Below are 20,807 nucleotides of genomic sequence, written 5' to 3' on the forward strand. Positions count from 1 at the left end.
ATATTATATAATAAAGCATTTAATTCAATATTAAAAAAAAATATTTTTAAGTAAACTATATAATTATTAATATTAGTTTGCTTGGTAACGTTAATTCTAATATTGCCACACTAAAAAAATACTTAGTTAAAGGCTATAATATTCATTTGATGTTTTGTGCATACTATTTTAGTCTTATTACAAGTTTAATAATATATATAACTACTGTATATCCATGTAATATAATTAAATAAACATAATATATTAATCTAATATTATTATTGTTGCTACCAATGACATATCACTGTTTACTACAATGAAATAATTAATGTACTCAAGAGGAATAATTTAAACCATTTAATAATTTTCCTTTTTTCTGTGTTTTAAAGTATAATATTTTAAAACATATATATTATCTCGTAAAAACATTGTATTTAAAATATATATTTATAAGTTTGTGTATATATAATAATCTAATATAAATATTAGTTCAATGAAAATTAATTATTATATATTTTTTCTATATAATTTATATTAATATTTAATTATGTGAAGTTTCGACAATAAAACAATATTAGTTATTGGTATAGTATTTTATTAGTTTATATGTATAGGCATATAATAATAACGTATTCTATCTATCATATTATTTATAATTATTAGAACGAAATATAATTTGAAAATTTATTAATATACTTATATTTTATCTTTTAAATATTTTAAAATATAATTTATGTATACCTCAAAATTATAAAATTTAAAAATTAATAGTGATTAATCTATGTTACACCTTATGATAAATAAATTAAAGCGTATAAATAAAGTTTTATTATTACTAATTAATTTTAATACAAATGTAAAGGAAACACAAAAAGAAAATAGTAATTACAATTAAAACTTAAAAAATGGTAGAAGCATAATAATATTTTATAGATAATGCTGTATTACCGATTCTCGATAGATATTTATGAATCCATATTTTATGACTATCTATTATATATTGATAATATGTTTAATTAATCTTAAAAACCAACGTATTAATATGAATATATATTATGATGTATATGTATATTCAAAATGAATTATCTTATAATTCATACCCAGCTTCACATATAATGCTTTTATTACAGTTCAGTCGGATAACACGATTTAAATCAAAATAAATATGATAAAAATAATAAGATTTATTAAATAAAATGTTTCATTAAATAAAGAAATACATTATGATATGCATAATTCAATATAACTCTGGGTTAATAAATCTTATATAATAAATAATTATGATATATTATAGTATGAATTAATATATGCAATGTAGACATTTTATTTTAATCATATTAAATCGGAATGAACACTCAATTATATATATTATAACTTACGAAAAAATGTAATGTGGCCCTTTTCATATTAATGACAGCATCCCTTTTTTGGTTGCATATTTAGACTTCAGCTAGAGATTAAACATACAGGGGTGGCACATATATTTAATTAGTGTTCAAATTATAAAAAATAAATAAAGATATAATAATTAACCCTAACCCGGATATGGATCCTAAAACATAAAAACTATAAAAATTATGCAAAAGCTACTTCCCAATAGACAGTTTCTTAAAATATATAAATCATTATTACTATTCCTGGAATTATCACTACTCTTCGAATCACATATTAATGATTCATTTTCTTCTTTATATTTTTATTTTTTCTCTTAAATATTGCTTTTGAGCTCGTTTCCGAAATCCAAATAACGAATACTAATATAAAAACGGTAAAAGTATGATTTTTTGTTAGCGTTTGCATATATATAATGAAAATAATTTTTAAATTCCTTATTATTTACCTTATAAGAAATTCCTAAAAAAAATGCTATTGCACCAAATATCGATAAAACGGTAAATAATTTGTTTCCTATTGGCGAGCTTGATGATGGATCTTCAGAAAATCGTCCAGAACTATGTGCAGAACCTTGCGCAGTTTGTTCAGAAGTTTCTACAGTTTGTTGAATTTGTTTAGTTTGTTCAGGCAAATCTGCAGTAATTTTTGTTGTTTCTATCGATGGAAGGGATGGAATATCCTTACAATTACCACCTTTACTAGTACAATAATTTTTAAAATTATTATAATCATTTGATAAAGTAGAAAATAGTTGTTTATAGGAACTATTACTAGTTATACTAGAATCGTTCTTAAGCTCGCCATGTTTTGCAACAAATTTATTAGCATTTTCCGAACATCCTGTGCAATATGATGTGTTTTCATCAAAATTTGTATACATTTCACATAATAATTTAAATGCATCATAAAATTTAGATATATCTTTAATATCCACTTTCGTCAAATCATGCTTTTTATCTATAAGATCCTTGTAACTAGTATACCCCTCAACACCAGTTATAGGAGTTTTATACTTTTCATTGCTATTTATATATGTTTTATTAAAATATTGTAGATTGCTGGTTCCATCCTTATTTTTCTTTAGGTTTAACATATAACTTAACCATATCATAATGTAATCAACAATATTGATGTTATTATGATACTTAAACGAAGAAGAATCCTTAAAAAATGCATCAAACAAAAATAAACATCCAGCATTAATTTTTTCAAGATCACCATCACATCTATTACTAGTACAATACCCATTTAAATTATTTTCATCCATAATGAATTGATAGCTTCCTTCACTGTCTAATTTATCGGGAAACCAGTTCCTTACAAAAAGGAACCTTCTACACTAAAAAAAATTAAAAACAATTATTATAAATATGCATTATTGAAAATTTTGTTAAAATAAAGTTTAATGATATTTATATGTAATACAATATCAAAAAATGTAAAGGAAATTATTAGTATTAAAAAATGCATATACCACATGGTCATTCATTATAATGGGATTTTATTTTTGATTTTTAAATTGAATAGAATCATGTTGTTTTATATACAATGTCCCCAAAATGTGGCGCAAATACTTTAGCCCTATGTATAACAATTACATTTAATTAAATATATTATAAGTTTTTCAATAATTAAATTAATATAGAGTGATAAAATAATATTATTACTAAAGAAACGTTATATTCCTGTTTATCAAAATTAGCTAAATTACCTTAAATAGATAGTTGTTTAATAAAATTTTGATTAAATATAGATTTAATGCATTTATACAAAAAATACTATTATTAATAAAATATGATATAACTTTATTATAAAAATGAATATACTTTTATAATGAATTTAAAGTATGCTTGAACATAAAATACCTATAGCATCTCCTTTTTTAGTAAAACCTTTTCTAAAACATAAATACTATATATATCTAAAAAATAAAAAGTTTTATTATTACTAGAATCCTTAAAAGTATATAAATAATAGTTTTTTTTAATATATTAAATTTTTATATACTTATTTTTTATAATATATAATATAGTTTAATCTAAAATTATAACATTTACAAAATAAGCTGCATTGTTACCTTTTTTAATTGCATATACATAATTTTAATATTATTTTTATTTAATATGGATAAATTCATAATCCATTTTAATGAATCATATAACTATTTTTATTCCTATATAATTCAATTTAGAAATATACCTTATTGAGTGATTTTATAATATATTTTGCACATCTTTTCCACGGTTTAAAACGGCAATTATCACTAAATTCATGCTTATTATGCTATTTATAAGCTTAAATAAAACTCTAAATGCATTTTTTTTAAATAATACATATTAAACATTAACACATAAATAAGTATTGATGCAAATTTTAAAGTATAATAGAAAACTATGGGTAATTAATTGTTATATTTACATTTTAGATAGGAGAGATAAGGGAATTATACTTTTTTAAGACAATGATATAGCCATATAACATTTATTTATTCTACATAGTTTAATTATGTTTTATATTTTCTACCATTAAAACTTTCAATTCATGTATATATTAAAATTAATCATTAAAAATGGCTTAGAATTATTTTCTAAATATATAGTTTGCTTATATATTTTATAATAAACTATATTTATTTCTATAATGGAAATCAATATTTTTAGGGAAACTATAGAATTATTAATATTAATTTTCTTGTTAGTGTTAATTCTAATGTTAGCACATTAAAAAATACTAAGTCAAAATTGTAATATGTCATTTGATGCTTTGTGCATACAATTTTAATTTTATCGCTCGTTTAATAATATGTATAATTAATTTATAGCCATATAAGTGTATCAAATAAACATAATATATTTTTTCGTATTTGATATTTTATTGTTATTACTATTACTATTGTTATTATTATATCACTGTATAGTACAACGGAATAATTAATGCGCTTAATAAAAATACTTTAAATCAATGTATAATATTTCCTCGTTTCATAGTTTTTAAATTAAGTATTTTAGAACATATATTATTTAGCAATAACAATATATTTGTGAATTTTATATATATAATAACCTAATAAAAATGTTATTAATTCAAGTTAAATTAATTATTACATACTTTTTCTATATACTTTGCATTAATATATAATTCTATATATTTCCCCAATTTAGCATATTTCAGTTTTAGTCATTGATACAATATTATATATATTAGTACAATAACGCTAATTTTATATACCAGGTTGTTTATAAGTATTATAATAAACTATAACATGATATTTTATTATATACTTATATTTTATTTTTTAACTATTTTAAAATATAATTTATTTATACCTCAAAATTATAAAATTTAAAAATTAATAGTGATTAATATGTTATTATACCTTTATGATAAATAAATTAAAGAATATAAAGCAACTTCTATTAATACTATTAATTTTAACACAAATGTAAAGGAAATACAAAAAGATAATAATAACTACAATTAAAACTTAAAATATTGTATATATAGTGGGATTTTTATTTTATTATTAAAAATGTTAGATGCATAAAATATCTTTTATAAATATCGTTGTATTGCCGATTTTAGATCGATATGCCATGTATCTATATGTTATGACTACCTATTATATATTGGTAATATGTTTAATTAACAATAAAAATATTCCCATTAACCTGAAGGTATATTATAATGTAGATGAATATTCAAAATGAATTTTATTATAATTCATACCCAACTTCATATATAATATTATTATACTGTTCGGTTATCAAAATACGATTTAAATTAAAACAAATATGGTACAAATAATAAGTTTTATTAAATAGAATGTTTCATCAAATAAAGAAACATATTATGTTATTCATGATTAAATGTAACTATAGGTTAGCATGTCTTATATAATAGATAATAAGGGTTCTTATATATCGTCAGCCCAAATTACCAATAAATATATAATTCGAAGTTATAATATTAGCACACTTAATATATATGAACGAATTAGACATAAGTGTTATAACTTATAAAATATGTTATGCTACCCCTTTCATATTAATGGTTATATCCCCTTTTTGTTGCATATCTGGGCTTCATTTTGAGATTAAACATACGGAAATTGTATATATATCTGATCAAGATTTACAGACCAATAAATATTATCAAATTATTCAAAATACTTAACCCTATCCCCAAACATAGATTCCATAGAACAAAACTATAAACCATAGTAAAGAACCCTAAACCCTCAATATAGCTTATAATTTTATTAATAAGTGTGTTTAAATTAAGTTTATTTAAAAAATTATAAATATTAACTAAAAATGAGTAAGTTAAAATTCCATTAATATATAATGTATAATATATATGCATGGAAATAAGGATAAATGAGTTTTTAACAAACACTAAAAAAGGATAAATTAATTATGTAACGTGATTATATATTAAGCTAAAATATATATAATAATAAAACAAACAATTAAATCAATTTCATTATTCTATAAAATGCAAAAGTGTAACTTTTATGCTATAAAATATTAAATATATTTTTTTTAATCATTTAAACAAGTGTAATAAAACACAATAAATAGTGGTTATTTTTATATTTTTGATTTTTTTAATTTTTTAAAGGATTTCCAATATTTATCAATTATTAAAGCCGCACACGGTATAAGTAGTATTGCTAAGTAATTCGTTCCTAATGATATTACCAAAATAATAGATAATATAAACATTCCCAAGATCACAAGTGTTGTTTTATCTTTTAACTTTCGATTAATTTTGAATTTCTTATAATTATTACTTGATGCAATTTTAGTATTTTCAGAATTTTCCAATTGTTTAAAGTCTTCTTGTTCTGATACAGAATTATTTTTATTTTTTTTTGTTATTATTTTATCTTTTATCGGTTGTATTTCTACTTCACTACTCCTTTTATTATTAAGCTCTTTTTTTATTTCTTCTAATTCTTTTCGAAGTTGATCAATTAACTTTTTAGTTTTCTTATCTACATTATTTAAATCGGGTAATGTATTATTTTCTTTATGCTTCTTTATATGTGAGTCTATAATACTTTGGAGGTATGCTATTTCTTTGTTACCTTCAATACAATCACCAAGTTGGCTTGCGAGACTCAAAGTTGATTCATAAAATTCATTAAAATCAAATTGGTTATCTACATCTGCTAATATCTTATTATTTTTGAAGTTTATTACATCCCTTTCAAGGTATATCCCTCTATCGTTTACAAAGTATAGTTCCTGAAAAGAAATGAAATATTTATTAACATATATGTAATTAATTTTAATTGCTTCTTTAACTTAAGTACCTTGTCAATACATGAGACAATAATATAAGGTTAATGTGAAACAAATAAATACGAAAACTACAATGAAATATTATTAATAATAAAATAAAATAATATTTAACTTACATTTTTGACATATTCAAAAGAACAAATAATAATTGAAAAAAAAACAAATTTTAAAATGCTGATTCTCATTTTAACTTTATTTGTTAAATAAAAGAAATAATATATGTAGTTTGAAATGATGTTGATAACTTGATATTTATTCCCAAAATAGTAATATTTATTAGTTTTTTGTTCTAAACTTTATGAATAAATGATATATCTATAAAAAACTATGAAATTTATTCCATTTATTAATTTTTCCCATATTCTATAGAATTAATTTATGTAACCGCTTTAATAAGCTTCGTTATATTCATTAAAAGTATTTATGGATATAAATATTTTTTTCAAATAAGTATTAACTTTTCTCTAAAAATACAACATTTTTAATTGTAAAAAAATATATGTATATAATAATTTACCCATAAAAAATATTTGAAATAATGCTGATAACTTGATATTTATTCCCAAAATTGTAATATTTGTTAGTTTTTTGTTCTAAATTTTATGAATATATCTATAAAAAAACTATGAAATTTATTTCATTTATTAATTTTTTGCATTTTCTATAGAATTAATTTATGTAACCGTTGTAATAAGCTTCGTTATATTCATTAAAAGCGTTTATGGATATAAATATTTTTTTTTTTCAAATAAATATTAACTTTTCTCTAAAAATATAATTTTATTTTTAAAAAAATATATGTATATAATAATTTACCCATAAAAAATATTTTGGGGAAATTTCTTATAGAAATCGGCTTTTAATATAATCTATAATACATTGATATATTTAGTGATACGGGTTTAATAATTTATAAACTTATATTTTTCTATTATTGTTTACATACGAACAAATTATTAAATATCAATTAAAATCATAAAACATTAGATACATATATAAGAATAGATACAAACATATACTGAAAACATTAACAAATCATCGTTGTTATTTATATTTAAATGGTTTATAATTTATTATGGTTTCAACTGAATCATCTTATAATTAGTACCCAGCCTCATATATAATGTTATTGTTATAGTTCAGTTGGTATAATATAATTTAAATTAAAGTAATTTTAACACAAATTATAAGCTTTACTAAATAAATGTTTCATCAAATAAAGAAACATATTTTATGTTTTGATATCCATAATTCAATATAATACCTGATTAACAAGTTTTATATAATAAACAATTATGATATTACATAATACAATTTCATATATACCCAATATCTATATTAATATATGAAATTTAGTTATTTTACTTTAACCATGTTAAATCAATATTACCCAATTATATATAACTTATGAAAAAATGTTATACGGCCCCTTTCATATTAATGATTATGCCCCTTTTTTTTGTTGCATATTTGGACTTTTAAACTTCATCTCGTGATTAAGCATGCGATTGTACATAGATTTAGTTAGTATTCAAAGACCAATAAATGTGATAAAATTATAAAAAGTTAAATAAAGATATAAACCACCTTCTGAGAAAAGGAGTAAACCTTTAAGTTTATTGCCCAAATGTGCAACATGCTTTTGTGCATTAATAATAAAATAAAAAACATATTTTGAACAATACCTTCAGTGAGTTACATAAATTACGTTTTGGCATTTATAATTTCCTTATAGTAATAAAATGATACAAACTATCCTAAGTATGGGCAATGAAAAAATGAACTCCAAATATGAGAAGGAACTTAAAAGTATATATAAAAAAACAAATAATTCGTATAATTATAATATTTTTTTTTATTGTCATTAGATAAATGCCTATAATATATACATATAAAGCAAACCTTATTAAAAATAGCATATGGAGAAGCATGTTACATTTTGTGTCCATGTTAATGTTTTTTAATTAAAAATTTTGTATGCAATATAATTTATTGCATTTCAGAGTTAAATTTATTTATTTTAATATATTTAAGTTCCAATGATAATAACATGATACTGTATATATATAGGCAAGGATGCATACAAATGCTTACACATATATGAAAGGTATTTATTTGTTAATGGTAACAATATGCAGTAGTGTATTAAACGAAAAGTATATACCAAATAAAAATAATGTCATTATAATTATATTTAAAATTATATAATATAAAAGGAAAACAGAATTAAAGCTTATTATATTATATTAATCATATATAATGATATATGTAATATATGACAAAGTGTAATCAAAGAAAATTTGTTTTATCCTTTCTGGTGGTTTTACAAAATTTTTGTAAAAGTACACATATTTAATGAAAAAAATGAATGAAAAAATATCTACACCCATAAAAAAAAACTTAAGTGTACATTCAAAATTAAAAAATATAAATATATCAGTTTTCTTAGCAGAAACAACTATTATATATTGTGAATATTTAATCCCATTTAAATGAAGCTTTTCATAATATCGTTAGCATTTCTCAGTTAAGAAAAAAAGGATGACCTATTTATTTTGCATGTTTTGCAGTCTTTGTGTAATAAAACTACTTTACGAAAAAAATGCACATCCATATAAATTCTATATAATATATAGAAAAATTTTATCCATCCAAGAAAAAATTAATTTTTTAAAGGTTTTGTTTTTTTTGTAAAATGCTATTTCAGTATTAAATATATTAGGCTTATCTATGTAATATTTATTTAATAGAAATTTTTTGTAATTATCAAAGTTTTAAAGATCAATAATATGAAGTTATTTATAATAGTAGCCTTTCGCGTGTTTTAAAAGAATATGACAATATTAATGGTATATAATGTATGCTTAATATACTAAATTATTGAAATTTTATTATTTCTTTATAATAATAAATGATGTCACAATACTAATCCGTATATAATTTTATACAAAAATATTTTTACTTTGTAAGAAATTTGAAATAATGTGTAAGCATATGTATGAATATTTTACATATGTTGTAACATATTACTATTTATTTAATATACTACATAATTTTAGGGCGCTTTTAAAAAATAAAAAATATATAATACCTTTAAATAAGTTAAATGTTCTTTTTTATCAAATACAAATTAAAGCAATTGTATTTGTTTTTTATATGTACATTTGTCATGTCTTAATAAGCATATGTACATAATATACATATATTATTTTGATCCTCTTGCTAAACTCTGTATGTGGCAATATTTTATTATTATTCAAAAATACTTTTTATTTATTTCATTACATATTTATAGTAAATAAAATATGAACTTATGTAGATTTTAAAATTTAAAAAGATAATTAAAATCATAATAAAAGATTAATTTTATAATTGATACTTATACATATTTTTTGTGTAGTGTTTAGGTAATAAAATAATAATATAAGTAAAAATTAACAAAATTATGTTAAAATTTCATTATACTAGTACTTTTAATTTATATATATATTTTTTATTTGACTTCGTTTGATATATATTCATTTATTTACTATTAATTTTGTTATACCAAATAAAATTCCTTCTTTTTTATGTTCATCAATTAAAGAAAATATAATCTGAAGTTTCACAAATTAAAAATGCTTATATTGTATTTTATATAAAAGCAATAATAAGCATGCAGAAAAATCATATATGTTTTTTTTGTTATACAAAATTGAACTTTTGATTTGCGTTTTATTTTTTTTATTCTACCTCTCAATGTGGCTCAATGAATATAATCGTTTTTTATGTATTAGAGGTTTTTCATTCCCATATATATCTAATAATACCTCCTTTATTTTTTTATAAATAAACAACAATTATTTGTATCACTTCCTAATTTATGAATATATAATGGAAGATAAAAATAGTCGATGTGCTTATGTATAATATATTTTTTAATATGTGTATATTATAAATATGTGTATATTTGTGTATCACATTTGTCAACACATACCCATTCATAAAAAAATGCATATATCAATTATAAGATATGTAAAAACGAATTACACATTTTAAACACTCACAAACATAAAAATGGGAGTCATCCCCAAAATAATATTAAAAATTGGTATGTAAAAATATAATCTTGTTATGCATTATTTCATATATATGTAACTAGTATGGGAAATCTATGTTTGCACCTATATTTTGAGTTTCAAACAAATTGACACTCAACAAATATGCAATAATTTCATTTTGGAAGATATAGATACTTCACAATGAAAATAATTAGAAATAACAAAAAAACGAAAAATAAAACAATCCAGTTTTTCTCATTCTTTAGTAAAAGGAAAAATGTAAGTACACACATTTAAAGTCAAGCACAATATGCCATAATGTTTTTAAAATAAATTAAAAATACTTGTTACTTGACGAAGAAACACTTTTATAATGAAGCGTTTGATAAGATAGAATATCATAAAAGCTTATTTAATGATTATAAAATAATAATATTATTGTCATTACAATTAACATTATGATTAACCATCCTATTTTTGAAGGTTTATTATCGAAAGAAACTCATTGTTTCAAGATACTTTTAAAACACCCAATCGTATTGTAATAAATTGCATAGGGGAAGTAATAATAAGAAAAATATTATATAAAAAAATACGAAGAAATTACACTTGCGTAATAAAAAATAACTGTAAAAGGAAGAGATTCCATATATTTTACAATAAAACTGTTTTTCTATTTAATAAAAATTATATAGGAAGAAAAATATTATTCCAATCTTATACTTCGATAAATATAATGTGATAAGTCATAAGTTTACACAAGTTAATAAAATTGATAATCCATATTATTTCCAATTATTAATTTTTGTGAAATATAAATATAAAATGTATAACAATTCACAAATGCTCAATACATTAATATATTTATAAAAAAAAAAACAAGCTTTAAGGAAGCAATTATCATAAATAATTTTCTCTCTATATCAAATAAATACATTTGGAACATGCGAAGAATGAATGAAAATTCAAGTATGAATTAGAATATATCGTTTATTAAAGGGAATACCGACGATAATTCCCCTTGAAAAGGGAAGTATACGTGAAAAAAATGTAAATGTGCTTACCTTGATATAAATAAAATTGCAAATTTAGTAAAACCATAAATATAAATATAAATTTTTGTATAAATATAAGTGTTCATATAAGTATAAATGTTAATTTAGGTAAAAATTCCTATATAAATCCTGATGCCCGTATAAGTGTCAATATTAATATAGGTAAAAACTCCTATATAAATCCGAATGCCCATATAATATCAATGTTAATATACATAAAAATCCTTATATAAATCCAAATGCCCATATAAATGCCAATTTTAATATACATAAAAATCCTTATATAAATATAGATGATGATATATACATAAGTGATAATATAAGTAAAAATACCTACGTAAATTTAGAGAATTATTTAATATATAATAAATATATATCTTCGAAAATAATAAAAAAATATAAAATATTATCAAGTTTCAATAAAAGTTCAAGTATAAGTGTTTATTTAAGAAGTCGGCATGTAAAAGGGATACTTTATTTTGTTGAGAATACATATACAATCATCAATTTGTATGCAATTCGTATTCTATGTACACATGCCTGAGGTTGCGTAATTTGCGTCCATGTATTTAATTAATATTGCATGTAGAAATATAAAGCACGCTGAAAGATTCAATAACTCGGTATATAATTGTGTATGCACGAAATTTTGTGCACATATCAATATTTGGATATATATGTTTTTTGTGAAGTACGAAATATCACTATAAGAAGAAATTTTCATAAAAATTTTTTTATAATATTAAAGTTAATCATTCAAATAATACTATAAATAAATGTAAATAATTAAATGATAATTATACATATGTTATAAGTGTATCCTATCTAAAAAGAATAAATCAAAATATCTCATAGTATATCAGTGTTTATGTGAGAATACATATTGGAAACAATAATGGCCCCATAAAGACACTAAAAAAATTAATAACCTCACCAAAATAACAAAACATAATTAAATAAAAATAAAAGAAATGCATAATTTTTTTTTTAAGTTGGAAAAATAGCTAGTCTTAAACACAAAAAATAATTCTCAAATTGTTGTATGCATAAATAATATTAAAAAAACAATATCAAAAATATATTTAATTTATTTTTTTAGTTATTTAAATTATTTTTTTAATTATTTAAATTAAAATTTATATAAAATTAAAAAAAACATATTTATTTTAAAGTATTTATTTATATCTTAAAGATTATCTTAATTAATACTAATTTATACCAAACACCCCAAAAAATACTTATAAAAATATTTACACAAAAAAATATTAAAAAACATACTTATAAAAACAAATAAATATTATATATATATTTTATTATATAATATTACACTCAAATTTTTTACATTAACTTTTTTATTTGGTTTAAATTTTTTGAATACTCTCAAAAAAACCTTCACGCATGGATTGAATTCACCAAAATTTTTTGACTGGAATTCAAGTATTCTCATATGCTACCCCACTCTATATTATATTATGTACATAATACATATATTACACGCACAACCCTTTGGTTTTTCATATACATTGACTGCTTATTACGTTCTACATTACTATACCATTTGTATTATAAATCTTTTGTTATACTACTAATAATTTAATTGTTTTAGTTATCATATTGTTTGTAAAGTAAAATATAAATTAATTTTATTCATAAAGCATAGCATAATACCCCTATTTTTTTACTTTATATACCCTCATAATTTTTTTATAGCATATTATCATGTGTATTTCATAATATATATATATATATAAGTTTAACTATTTGTATGTTTTGACATAGTGTTGCAACATTTACGCTTCACAAAACAATTGTCTAGCAACTATTTATTCATAAGATTTTATTATAATCATGTTTTTATTAAACATATTTAATTATTTATTAACCATTTAAAAAAATACACGAAAGCCCTCGCGGGGTTGAGTTAACGCTGCTTGTTTGTTTAAATGGTACCATCATCGATGATTAACAATGATATACCACTTGCAAAAAATGCATGTGTTATTAGGCCAAAAGTTAAGGCAAATCTACATATATCCTTAAAAAATAGAAAGAATGCAAAGGACGGTGCTGCAAATATTTCTCACAATTTACAAAATCATGTTGAAAATCGTATTAAGGAAAGATCGCTGTATTATGCTGCTAAGGAAAAATACTATAGAAACAAAGGAAAGAAATATGATAAACTTCGTCAAAGTGTTGAATGTGGAGAATCTCGTATATTGAAAGAATATTATCATTCACGTAATCGAATTAAAAGGTGCTCAAGAAAGCATAAGAAGCATAATTATGAAAAATGTTCCGTGTGTAAAAGTCTTGTACAACGATATCTTGTATTAGGGGAAAATGCCAATAAAATTGTTGAAGGAATTAATGAAAGGACAAATGATATTATGTGCAATTCTATTTGTGACACAGACCCAAATTCCAAAATGAACGAATTGATCAAAGAGGAAACAGAAGAAAAATATAGTACAATTAAACGGATTACACCGACGGCACCAGTTCGAAAATTTGATATTGCCGAGAATATTAAAAATAATGATATCACTAAATTACCAAAAAATGAGTCCTTAGATGGTTTGTATATTAACAATGAAAAAGATTTGGATTCTTATGATTTATCAAATATGAAAAATATTGTACTTTCACACGATAAGAAATTAGGGGATACTTATATTATATCGGACAAAAATATTATATGTGATTTAGAAAATAAAGTAGAACAAAAAGGCAATAATTATCCATTGGTTAAATGCGAAAATCAATTTAATGAAAATCAAAGCTGTGCAAACATAGAATCTAATGACATATCAAAAAAGAAACACATGTACACAATTTTTACTGACCTCAATGTTTCTGAAATCATAGATTTGATGAATAGAAAACCATCGAATATCACAAATGTTAAGAAAGAACAATCACAACTCAACACCGCTTTAGATGAAATAGAACAAAAAATTCTTTTAAAAAAGTTATCTGATCAATCATTTAATTCAGAAAATTACACAGTAGATAGCAAGGAATGCGTGAAATTAGAAAAAAAAAGAAAGTTGAAGAAAACTGTTTCAAATTTGGTTAAGCTTCCTGAAGAAGGATGATGTTGATAATGAATCAAATTGCTCATATAAAAGTTCTGGTAGTTCATCACGTTGTTTTAAAAGAGGGAAAACTATATTAAAAAAGAAATCGTCTTCAAGTTGTTATAATAGTGATAATAATAATAATAATGATAAGTTTACTCAGGTTGAAAATTTAAAAGAACTGAAGGAAAAGAAATCCTATAAAAATAAGTATGCCCCAAATGAATTAATTGGTTCAAAAAATCACCAGTTTACCAAAAAGACATTTGTTTCTAGAAATCCTCAAATTGATAAGGAAATTTATAATAAGGATGAAACTTTAAAAAACTATAAGGCTATGAAAAACAATATTAATAGTAATTCTGAAGCATCTATAACATCATATGAGAATGTTGAGAATGGAAAAGATGTATGTAACTCATTTAAGTTATCTAATCAAACAACATCATTAGGAAGTAGTGCGGTGTCAGGAAAAAACATCTCTTTGGAAACATATCAAAAAGAAAAATTTTATTGCGAGCAGTTAGAGAATGAAATTATTAGTGAGAATGAAATTATTAGTGAGGATGAAATTATTAGTGAGGATGAAATTGTTAGTGAGAATGAAATTGTTAGTGAGAATGAAATTATTAGTGAGGATGAAATTGTTAGTGAAAATGAAATTATTAGTGAGGATGAAATTGTTAGTGAGGATGAAATTGTTAGTGAAAATGAAATTATTAGTGAAAATGAAATTATTAGTGAAAATGAAATTTTTAGTGAAAATGAAATTATTAGTGAGGATGAAAACTATGTAAAAAATGAGCATTATAATGAAAATTATTACAATGAAAAATCTGACTTAGGATACCATTATAGTGATGGAAAATTATTTTATGAAAGCTATAAATTAAAAAAAGATAGTAATACAAAAAAAATCGATGATGAACAACCAGAGGCAGAGACACCTATAAAAATGAGTAAGAACGATAAAATTAAAGAAATACATTATTCTAATACAAAGAAAGATCATGTGAATAATTTAACACAAGAAGAACACCGCAAATTACTTGAATATTATGACGGAACATTACCATCAACATTTTATAACGAGGAAAATTTTGAAAATCCATTTAAAACAAACGACGAAGGTTCAGAAGAAGAACCAGATTACTCAAATTTATTTTTGGGGTCTTTTGATATTAATAAGAAAGATGAAATCGAAGAAAATTCAGCTATAGAGCCAACAAATAACAAATTTACTAGCGCCTTTTTTCCATCAAGCTTTTTTAACCCAGATGAACCTATTATTGCTAGTGAACTATTTGGATTACCCAATACTGAGAATAATGATCTATATACCCCTGTAAAACTTAAGAATTCATTTGAAACTACAAAAGATAATTTAAATACAAAGAAAGTTAATAATAATACAGTAGAAAAAACAGATAGACCAATTATTAAAGAAGTAAAAAATGATTCACGTAAAAGAAGTAAACATGTTATATTTGATGAATCATCACCAAGAAGTAATAAGAAATTTAAATACTCCAATAATTATATGAGCATTAATAATGCAGTAGAAAAAAATGATGATCAAGTTGCTCAATATGAAGAAGAAAACAGACAAAATTTACTTAAAGACACACAACGTGCTAAATTATATGGTTCTATAATTAAAAAAAACTGCAAGCTTATGACTTATGGTCAAAATAAGGATTACGATAATGTACCAAAAGAAAGTAATAAAAAAAGGGTTCGATTTCAAAGCGAAGTGACAATAATACCTAACTTACCCCCCAAAAAAAATTATATCGATTTTCCTAATTTAATTAATGAAAACAATAATATGCTTATTTCTTATGGACAAAATAGAAATATTAATCATGTAATAGAAAGACAGGGTAACCCAAATGTTCCAATTAAAAAAGAAATAAAATTTAATCCATCAAAATTCGATAATGTGAATAATAATATTATGGATTTAAATACTGTAACTAATAATAATTCCACAAATATATACATGAATTCGGTTAATGATATGTGCCAAAATAGAGGAATATGTACTCCTATTCATATGACCCATCAAAATATAGAAATAAATAAAAATAATAACGAAAATTTCCAAAGTAGAGAAACAGAAAGCCTTAGTAAATCGTTACAAAAAAGAGACATGTATTTAAAGCAAGGGTTGTATAAAGATATCGGAATGGATCTCATTAATGTAGTACATAAACTTAGAGAAGCAAAAGCCATTAGTGAAGAGCATGAAGAGAAAAAAATCGAGCCCACTAATGAATTATACAAAAATATAGGCATTGATTCGAATGGTGAAGCTCCAGCGACAACAGAATTTAAAAATGTTGATGAAATACTTGCAGAGAACAAACGTCAAATTCTTAATCATTATTTAATGTTAGACAAAGCTGAAGCCCTTAAGAAAACACAAGAAATTAAAAATAGTACTGATGAAATTTTAATAAAGAAAGAAAAAGAAGAACCTATTGTATTTAACAATAATAATTTGAGTCCTTTAAATTCAAGAAAACGGGCACTTAGTGAGAAACCTAAGCCCCCAAAAAAATATACAAAGAAAATACTGAAAAGAAATGTAAATAAGAGTGACTCATTTGCACCATCTCAAAGCCACCATTCTTTATCTGATAATAAAAATATATATGCCAAAAATGACATGACAACCACAAAGTCGCCAGAAAAATCCCCTAATATAAGCGATTCTAACGAAAATAGTCATTATAGCGAAGGTGGTGCTACTGATTCGTCTGCCGCAGCACAGTCATCAGTAGATAAAATGTATGAGAGATATCTTAAATATGCTGGTACCAAACGAGATTGGGAAAATAGGTTTGTCGAGGGTCGATCAAATCCATTTAGTAATGGCCAGCCATACCATAACGATATATTAGAAAAGCATACTTCCTGCTTAATATCGGAACGCACACAAAGACATCTAGAAAGACGATCATATGAATTTCAAAAAAAAAAAGAAAGAGAAAGCATGAATCGAAATTTGACAAAAAGACCCATAGTAGAAACTCCTAAAGTCAAAGAGTATAATTGTAAGGTACTTACAGAATATTGGGATTGGGATAATGAAAAAACCAAAGAATTTTGGAATTGGGATAAAAACGATAATTTAAATTTTTGGAAAATGGATTATGAAAGTGCTAAAAAATTTTGGATGTGGGATAAAGAAAAGGAAGAAACATGTGAAAATATATCAAATAACACAATGAATTTAGAAAATGATGATATATTAAATATTATACAAGAAATTATAGAATCTCGAAATATCAACATCCCAACTACAAATACCCAAAATCTAGAAAAAAGTATCAACATGTCAACAAGTACCCAAATTCTAGAAAAAAATAACTATATACCAGAAAAAAATATTCCAACAACACCAACAAAAAATATTCAGACACCAAAAAATACTCCAACAACGCCAAAAAATACTACAACACAAACAAAAAACACTCCAACAACACCAAAAAATACTCCAACAACGCCAAAAAATACTACAACACAAACAAAAAACACTCCAACAAAAACAAAAAACACTCCAACAACACCAAAAAATATTCAGACACCAAAAAATACTCCAACAACGCCAAAAAATACTACAACACAAACAAAAAACACTCCAACAACACCAAAAAATACTCCAACAACGCCAAAAAATACTACAACACAAACAAAACACTCCAGCACCAAAAAATATTACAACACCAAAAAATACTCCAACAACGCCAAAAAATACTACAACAAAAACAGAAAATATTCCATCACAAACAAAAAACACTCCATCACAAACAGAAAATACTACAACACCAAAAAATACTCCAGTACAAACAAAAAACACTCCAGCACCAAAAAATACTCCAACACAAACAAAAAACACTCCATCACAAACAGAAAATACTACAACACCAAAAAATACTCCAGTACAAACAAAAAACATTCCAGCACCAAAAAATACTCCAACACAAACAAAAAACACTCCATCACAAACAGAAAATACTACAACACCAAAAAACACTCCATCACAAACAGAAAATACTACAACACCAAAAAACACTCCATCACAAACAGAAAATACTACAACACCAAAAAATACTCCAGCACAAACAAAAAATATTACAACACAAACAGAAACTACCTCTATACCAAAAAAAACAGCCTCTAAACAAACAAGAACAGTCTCTACACAAACAGAAACTACATACATACCAACAAAAACAGCCTCTACACCAACAAAAAAAAAGTCCGAAAACAAAAATACATTGCATAAAAGTCCTTGGAAATAAAATACTACCATAAGGGTTCGAAAATGAAAAAAAGTATTAATACCTATCACTATGAACTATAGATATGGTACAAAAAATTATGGAGAATAATACAAATGCTAAATCGGAAAATCGAGAATTATTTAACTTTGTAATTTTCAATAAAAAATAAGGAATCAGATAAGGAATCTGGAAAAAATGCATTAGATCATATATTAAATAATATAATACAATATCTAAGTCATTTTAATTATATTTAGAAAAGAATGCCTTGAGAAAGGTATGATATTTTAAAAAGTTCACTGATATTAAGCAATCTTTGATTTGTAAGAAAAGTATTGTTGCTAAGGAGTGGAGCAAGGGGAAAGTATTGATTACAATGATTACTCATTTCACTAATGACGTATGTAACGCATCCGAAAACAGCAAAGGGATCCATATAAAGAAGAACGATGCCAAGTTGAAGTTGTTTTAACATCTATTGGTGAGCAATATTGTCATGTTTCTAAAAATTATTATATACAGAAGAAGGGAGTTCTGCGAAATAATATAATTTTAACGATATTTGTAATTATAACAAATTTATATTGCATTTAAACTAACATCTGATTTATTAATATCGTATATTGCATTTACACCTGTTTATTACATTTGTTAATAATTCATCACTAATCAAGCTAGCTAAAACTTTTAATATATGTTCATCTATTGATAATGCATTTCAAAATCTACAAAATAAAATAAATGTGTATTACATTGAATCTGCGTATTACATTGAATCTGCGTATTACATTGGATTTGTGTATTACATTTAATTTGTGTATTACATTAGAATTGTGTATTACATTGGATTTGTGTATTACATTTAATTTGTGTATTACATTAGAATTGTGTATTACATTAGAATTGTGTATCACATTAGAATTGTGTATTACATTAGAATTGTGTATTACATTAGAATTGTGTATTACATTGGATTTGTGTATTACATTGGATTTGTGTATTACATTGGATTTGTGTATTACATTGGATTTGTGTATTACATTGAATCTGCGTATTACATTGAATTTGTGTATTACATTGAATTTGTGTATTACATTTAATCTGCGTATTACATTTAATTTGTGTATTACATTTAATTTGTGTATTGCATTGGATTTGTGTATTACATTTAATTTGTGCATTACACTTGAATATGTCTAAGCTAGCTAGTATTTCGAATGCTTCTATAAATCTATATAATTACAAATATCCTAAAAGATATTATGAACAGCGTATCCCATCTGATGATATAATAATTTCTAAGAAATGTAGAAATATTGCTGGAGCAATAGATTACAAACAACCTATCACTTGGATCACTATTCTTATATGGAGAAACTTTCTTTTTTGGATAGCAAGTGCAATACTGAGGTGAGTACAATGGGTACTCGTTTAATCAATACCAACCCAAGTTGCACAAAAAAGCAATGTATACCTACTTATTAATATAAGAGTGTGGAAAAATTAGTGTAAATCAAACAAAATACCATACTAAATGATCTAATACATTTCATTTTTATCGATAAAGCAAATAACTCAAAATATATTAAAGATAAGTTTCTTGTAGCAGAGTTAAAAATTCTGATAGACAGCCAAAAAAAAAGAACTAATGAAAAAAAAT

General features: G+C 23.0%; 3 protein-coding genes across 3 annotated transcripts; 1 reads left to right on the forward strand and 2 right to left on the reverse strand.

Moving 5' to 3' along the window:
- Positions 1-1,667: 1,667 nt before the first annotated feature.
- Positions 1,668-2,863, reverse strand: PBANKA_0600051 (BIR protein; the record flags this gene model as incomplete). The annotated part of the gene is made up of 3 exons (XM_034568512.1): positions 1,668-1,733; positions 1,820-2,713; positions 2,849-2,863. The coding sequence occupies 3 exons, from the start codon at positions 2,861-2,863 to the stop codon at positions 1,668-1,670; spliced, it is 975 nt and encodes a 324-aa protein (XP_034420495.1).
- A 3,100-nt stretch (positions 2,864-5,963) lies between these two features.
- PBANKA_0600061 (fam-b protein) lies at positions 5,964-6,865 on the reverse strand (the record flags this gene model as incomplete). Its single annotated transcript, XM_034568513.1, has 2 exons — positions 5,964-6,623; positions 6,797-6,865. The coding sequence occupies 2 exons, from the start codon at positions 6,863-6,865 to the stop codon at positions 5,964-5,966; spliced, it is 729 nt and encodes a 242-aa protein (XP_034420496.1).
- Positions 6,866-13,718: 6,853 nt separating this feature from the next.
- On the forward strand, positions 13,719-19,044 carry PBANKA_0600071 (conserved rodent malaria protein, unknown function; the record flags this gene model as incomplete). The annotated part of the gene is given in 2 exon segments (XM_034568514.1): positions 13,719-14,861; positions 14,875-19,044. The coding sequence occupies 2 exon segments, from the start codon at positions 13,719-13,721 to the stop codon at positions 19,042-19,044; spliced, it is 5,313 nt and encodes a 1,770-aa protein (XP_034420497.1).
- Between the last annotated feature and the right edge of the window lie 1,763 nt (positions 19,045-20,807).

Source organism: Plasmodium berghei, assembly GCF_900002375.2.
Source record: "Plasmodium berghei ANKA genome assembly, chromosome: 6".
Lineage (NCBI taxonomy): Eukaryota > Apicomplexa > Aconoidasida > Haemosporida > Plasmodiidae > Plasmodium > Plasmodium berghei.